Source organism: Lycorma delicatula, chromosome 1 (assembly GCF_047948215.1).
Source record: "Lycorma delicatula isolate Av1 chromosome 1, ASM4794821v1, whole genome shotgun sequence".
In the NCBI taxonomy this organism is placed as follows: Eukaryota; Metazoa; Arthropoda; class Insecta; order Hemiptera; family Fulgoridae; genus Lycorma; species Lycorma delicatula.
The window spans coordinates 347,173,818-347,180,962 of NC_134455.1; the positions used below are offsets into that span (position 1 = coordinate 347,173,818).

General features: G+C 33.1%; 1 protein-coding gene across 1 annotated transcript; it reads left to right on the forward strand.

The window, feature by feature from the left end:
• The first annotated feature begins 301 nt into the window (after positions 1-301).
• On the forward strand, positions 302-724 carry LOC142317908 (histone-lysine N-methyltransferase SETMAR-like). Its single transcript, XM_075354448.1, has one exon. It carries the CDS (start codon positions 302-304, stop codon positions 722-724), a length of 423 nt encoding a protein of 140 aa, XP_075210563.1.
• Positions 725-7,145: the final 6,421 nt, after the last annotated feature.

The following is a 7,145-nucleotide window of genomic DNA, read 5'->3' on the forward strand; positions in this document are numbered from 1 at the left end:
GTTGAATATAAGCCATGGGTCTGCATTTTCAATCATTCATGATTCTTTAAACTTTCGTGCTCGCTAGGTTCCACGTTAACTGACCAGCATCCACAAAGAAAATCGTTTGAAATTTTTCCAGAAGCTTTTGAAACGTTACAAGGATGAAGGAAACTCATTTATTAAGCGAATAATAACCGTTGATGAGACACGGGTCCATCACTTTGAACTCGAGAGTAAGCGACAAAGTTTAGCGTTGAAACACCCTTCATCTCTCACAACAAAAAAGTTCAAAACTCAGATGTCTGCAGGATAGGTGATAATGACGATTTTCTGGGATATGGAAAGTTTGTTTTTGGTTTACTTTACACCTAAAGGTCAATCAGTAAACAGTGACAACTACTGTGAACTACTGCGTTTACTGGAGCAAAAAATCAAATCTAAAAGACGTGCTAAACTTTCTAAAGGAGTGATTTTGCTTCAGGATAACGCTCGACCTTATACGGCTAAAAAAACAGTCCTTTGCCTTAAAGATCTCGGTTTTGAGCTGCTGAATCAGCCTCCATACAGTCCGGACCTGGTTCCAAACGATTTTCATCTTTTTGGCCCATTAAAAGAAGAGTTGCGAGGGAATCATTATCTACCTGATGAAGAGATCATAGAAGCGGTGAAAAGCACACCAGACCGAAAACTTTCTTCCAGAAAGGGATTCACAAGCTCATTAAAAGATGGACAAAGTGCATAGAAGTAAGAAGGGATAATATTGAAAACTAATGCGTGTATGATTTATGCAAGTACAAATAATATATTGATTTTTTTTTAATTTCACTTTACTTTTTTCTTGCCCTTGTATTTACGTTTCCTGATAATTGTGAATTACACTCAGGGTGATTCACGTATTGCTACCAGCGCTTTCTGAGCTCATTCTATTAAAGAAAATAATGTAAAATTTCACTTATACATGCGTCCGGAAACGCTCCATTAGCGAGTTACGGCTAGCAAAAGATTTTGCCTTCATTCCTGACAAAGAGTGAAATAAAACCATACTGAAAATCTAGGAACCCAAATTAAGGAATAAACTTCATGATCTCTTATGAATTTTGACCTGAAAAATTGAATAAAACAGGTTCCAGAATCGTATTTTTAGTATTTTTCATAACATCCGACGTAAACAAGAATTTTTTTTTGTCTTAAAACACGTTTTTCTTTGCGTTTGTAATACAAAAATTTAGTTAAATGACTAAGAATTGAGTAAAATTATTATCAAAACATGTAGAGAATTTAATTCTGAGAAAATTTATTTAAAATAGTCCCGTAAAAATCAAATACAAGTTGAAGAACTTTATTACTAACCGTATGAAAACCCTTAATTTGGATTTATTTCTCTCTTTTCCCAGGATGAAGACGAAATTTTTCGCTAGCCGTAACTCTCTAACGGAGTGTTTCCGGACCCATGTTTATATGAACGATTTTTCATTAATTTCGTTAGAAGAATAAGCTCAGAACGCGTCGGTAAAACTACGTGAGTCACTATATATTATTACAATATCGTTTTTAAAAACTTTTTATTGTACTTTTATATTGCTCTAAATATAGATCATGTTTAATTATTTGTTTAGTTTTTTCTTTATTATATTATAATCATTATTTAAATAAAATATGCAGAAAACAACTAAAAAAATTAATAAAAAAATCATTTTTAAATATAGAATAACAGAACATATTTTAACGTTATGGTTTTTAATATATTTGTTCAAAATGTTAGGTTCACTTAATCATTACAAATTTACATTTGCTACTGTCAGATCCAAAATTTCTCAGAATTGTTCGCTTGATACGAAATATTATATATTATTTGCATATACTCGCGTGTGTGTGTGTGTGTGTGTGTGTGTGTGTGTGTGTGTGTGTGTGTGTGTGTGTGTGTGTGTGTGTGTGTGTGTGTGTGTGTGTGTGTGTGTGTGTGTGTGTGTGTGTGTGTGTGTGTGTGTGTGTGTGTATATGTATGTATATATCGTTGTGCAATATATTCTTATCTGTCTTTTGTCTTTTATAATATATGAATCCCTGTAAATGTCATACTCATTTGTTTCTTGTGTAACGCATTAAATAAATGTTAAGTATGCATATATATATATGCATACATATATTTAGTATGTATATATATATATATATATATATATGTTATCTTCTGTTAGATTCGTTAAGAAAATAGAAAAATTATATTGTCATTTTAAAGGAATGAAAAGAATGTATAATCTTATGTTTGACATTTTTTATAAATATCTAATTAAGTTCCATTCATTACCTAGTTTTTCTAGTTAAGAAAAAAAAGGTTAATTAACAAAGAAAAACCCCCGGATAAGACTAAAATTACATATGTAGTAGAATTTATTGATAGTCCGTTGAACTAATAAACTAGAAAACAAAGTTTTTATTTATAAATATACCAAGAAAAACTTTTTAGACAGTTATCTTCTATATATTTAAAAATCTGATGTGGACACCACGTGACGTACTTGTACGCCTATTAAATTAGATATACACTGTTTTTTTTTTTAATGTAAAGTACATAATATTTTATTTCATTAATAACTTCTGATATTTTTCATATTTTTTTTATTTTTATTAAAAAAAGAAATATGAAAAAATTTTGATTTGTTTTACGATGAATTATTATTCATCGTATAACATTTTACAATTTGAGGTTAATAATAATTGATAAATCAATATATTTAAATTTAAAAATTAAAAAAAAAGGAATGAAGTCTGTTCGAACCGATTTGCCTTCTCCTTGTAAGATCCAAATGTTTCGTTAATTAAACCTTTCTTTGGCTATAACTCTGTAACCAATGAAAATAAGTACCACTTATGATACATCGTTGAAAATCTCTTAATGAGGGCTTATTACTGCAGTTAATGTCCAGAATCCAAAAGAAATTGGATTTTGTACTTTTTTGGAAACTTTTAGTTCTGTCGATTGCAATCAGAAGGGGAGATGCGCATCTAGATGTTACCACAGTCCTAAATCCAAAATTTCAACATTCTACGGCTAATCGTTTTTGAGTTATGCGAGATACGTGCATACAGACGTCACGCTGAAACTAGTCAAAATGAATTTAGGGATGGTCAAAATGGATATCTCCGTTGAAATCTGAAAACCGAAATTTTTCGCGATTACAATTCGTCAAGGACGGTAAAGTGAATGTTTGTTTGTCCTGTATGCGATCCTATATCATTCATCCGGTTGCGATGAAACTTTGGTAAATTGCGCGCACGCCCGCGAAGCTACCCATTACAATAGGTAGCTTTCTTATGAAATTTACCTAATAATTACAAATACTAAACTATATTTAATAGAAATTATTTGTATGCACATTGGTGATCAACTTAGTTTAATGTAAAACCCACATTTTAGTCCAACAACACTTAGTTTAGTCTATAAATAATAGTTTATTGGCAAAAATTTACATAATAATTTACAGAAGGTGTTGAAAATCTTCCACCTAAGAAATCCTGTAGCATTTCCAATGGCAAGTGGCGCTCCCCTGTTGCAATCAAAAATCACACTCATCCTCTTGGAGTAGGGCTATGAAGTGTTGCATAATTTTTCGATAGACGGCAGTATCTACAGTTTTTTTTTTTTTCAAATTACAAGTCCTATTATTCATCGCCTTGAAATTGCACACCATACGCCTATTTTTTTTTTTTTTTTTTTGTGAGTGTAGGGGAGACTCAAAGAATATATGCGGGTTTTCAGTACTTTAAGTCCGGTAGTTCTGATTATTAACATACCCATCAAAACACTTGATCTGTGAATAACACTTGATCTAAAATGCCAATGTGGCCTCTAATGTAGTTCTTGAAACATTGATAGTAATAAACCCCTTTTTCATAATTATCATTAGTTAGATCATGGAAAACCAGCATTCGATACAGATAACATTTCAGCATTTTTCTCGCTGCAATGCTAGCTTAATCTAGTGAAACATTCTTTTCCCGGCTTAGTCTCCGCATACGTTTATGAGAAAATCCTGTAACTGCCTCTTTAATATCCCCTGTAACACTTCCGTCGTTAAAATTTACCAGTGTCGATCACGTTTTTGAACTAACACCGAACGTGTTTCGTGAAAAAATTTAACTAACTTTCAAATAACACTTTTAACTGGTGTTTCCTTTTCAAAATTTTCTCTGAACTTCCACCGACATACAATATGAGATTTAGTTTTAAAATAATTTTCCATCACGAATACATGTTCTTCAACAGTTAACCGCATTTTAACAAACAACAAAACAGGATTACCCAACCTTGTTCAAAAGCTAATGCTGCATACAGCCTGGCAATACTCAAATGTGCAGGCAATAAACAATCCTCACCACTACAACTCAAATTATACAAATATCTTTCCCATTATTTTACCCATCTCACACCAATATATTTACTAAATGTATTTACTAAATGCATATTTTTGTTAAAGTGAATATATAAAGAGGCCCCATCAAACAGTAGTTTATAAACTACTGTTTGATGGGGCCTCTTTCAAGTTCAGCACTATGTATTTCAAGATTATTTATAGTATTACACAAATATTTGTAGGATTATTTACACTAAGCCGCTCGATGGAGGCTTTCAGATTTTAAGCTTATACGTTGGAAAATCTCCTCCGGCTCTGGGTTAGTATAAATAAAATAACAACTATTTGTGACTCTTGTATTAAACGAACACACAACTATATACACGCAAATAGTTACCATTAAATATAGATTACTATTTACTCTACAGAGTAATATCAAAGTATGGAAAAGGCTTCATATTTCGAAAGTAAGGGATACTAAGAAAGGGAAAGTAAGGGAGTAGAAACAAGTGCGGACTTATTTAGTTCATGATTTTTTATGCTGTATTTAAACGTTTTGTTTGCCATGTTGGATTCGCCAAATTCAAATTATTTTTTTTTCTTTTGTTTTACGGGAATCGACTGCTAAGGTCATTGCCCCGTCACATTCTTAAAAAAAAGGTTAGTATCACCATCAGGGTCGGCCCATGTAAGGGTGTAAAGAACCCGTACATTTTTTTAAAAAAAACATAAAATACACAAAACGACAATAAAATACACTTATGGGGTGTAAAGGGCCCCGATCATAAAATTTGAGAAAATAACACAAAGTACATAAATGGAAATAAGTCTTTACAATACCATTATCTCCTTCTACTTGCCTCACTTATTTATTTAAGCACCCTCGGGGCGACCAGAACCGCCGTTAATCAGCACTCAGTCGCCCCAGGATGGCGTGGCAGTTGACTCCTCCCTATAAACAGTCCCGTAGGACATAACCCACCGGGGTCCTCCCAGCGTCATAAGAGCAGTCTGACCACCTGTTCAGAACGGCCAAAAAGCCCCTCGGCGAGGAGCCTGCCCGTCCCGACCCTGACCTACTTGGCTATAGGCATGCATTGCGCATACCTATAGCCTCGCGTCCTCAGTCCACCCTTGAGGATCCCCCATGCCATCATTGGATACACCCCAACTCCCTGCTCTTGCATGCAGGCGAGCCCGAGCGGCCTAGGCAAGAGGGCTACCTACCGTTACTATACGTGCCACGCATCAAGACACCCTTATATATATAAAAACTATCCCTTAGAGTATGTTTAACACAACTTTTAATTTTCATTTTTACAGACTTTTAAAAAGTCCTCGGCGTGTAAATAAGCAACTGTTTTTTCTTCATTTCCATTTTCCAAATCAGCAGCAATATCATTTCTTAGCTGGAACCGCTTTCTGAGGTCCTCGTATATGGTTCACTCTTCCATTAGATGCTTAATTGTAAGTGTTTTATTATTCCATTTCCTGCAGGTAGCCGAAAAATCCAGTCCGTTTAGAGACCTGAAGTTGGAAACAGGTCAAACGTAAAAAAGCATAACCGAGGAATTAACTCGGAGTCCCGTTAGCCAGCTATATGTAATGTACGTAAGTACAGCTGTTGCCGCCCCGGACGTGGAACATAGATGTTGTGTTCCGGACGTGGGGATTATCTACCTCAGGGAATTATTATTATTATTATTATTTTGACTTCCTTATACAAAGTAAAGGATATTATGTTCGCGAAAAATTTCGGTTTTCAGATTTCAATGGAAATATCAATTTTGACCATCCCTGAATCCATTTTAACTAGTTTCGGCGTGACGTCTGTACGTACGAACGTATGTATCTCGCATAACTCAAAAACGATTAGCGATAGTATGTTGAAAATTTGGATTTAGGACTGTTGCAGCATCTAGTTGCGCATCTCCCTTTTTGATTGCAATCAACTGAACCAAAAGTGACCAAAAACGCCCAACATCCAAAGAAATTTGAATTTTGGAGTTTATATTGCTTTATGAATAATTATTAAAATATAATTATGTAAAAAGTCTTTACGATAAATAATTTTTCAATAATAGTAATAAAAGAAAAAAGTTTTTAAAATCAAAGTTATATTAGTGAAATAAAATTTTATGTACTTTTAAAAATGTGTCTATGTAATTTAATAGGCATTATACATGTGTATATGTTATAGATTTGCTGAAACATCTGATTACTTATTATGAATTGAAAATTATAATTAAGATTTGTATTATTTATTAATTTTCTAGTTTAATTTCTGTTTAATTGCATTTAATTATTCTGGAATTTCTGTTCAATTTTATCTTCATTACAGTTAACTACAGAGTGAAAAATAGAGCTTTACAAGAACAACATATACACTCAGGCATACATGTCCCATATTTAATATATTGCAAAATAATTGTTATTTAGCTCATTACTCCTGTTGGATTAATAATTGTATAAATTTTTGATGTTAATAAAAACTATTATTTTAGTAATTGTGTAACCGTCCACTTTATTAAAGGATCGTATCTCACTTTCAAATTCGTACAAGGAAGTCCTGTGGGGTCCACATCAGGTTTTTGTTTTCTAATTAGGAAGGTGGAGATGATTTTTAATTCAGCTTTTTACGAGAAAAGCAATAGTGAACACCGTTTCTCAATAAAAAGCTTCGTTTTCGACTTTTAAGCAATCACATTTGAAAAAACGGAAAAACCCCCTGTATTAATAAAACTGGGGAAAACTCCCCGTAGTATTTTTACTTCCTTGTACGAAGTAAAGGAAGTATTGTGATCCCAAAAC

Excerpts from the sequence above, each read along its gene's own strand:
- LOC142317908 (XM_075354448.1), top strand. The coding sequence starts at position 302 with ATGACGATTTTCTGGGATATGGAAAGTTTGTTTTTGGTTTACTTTACA.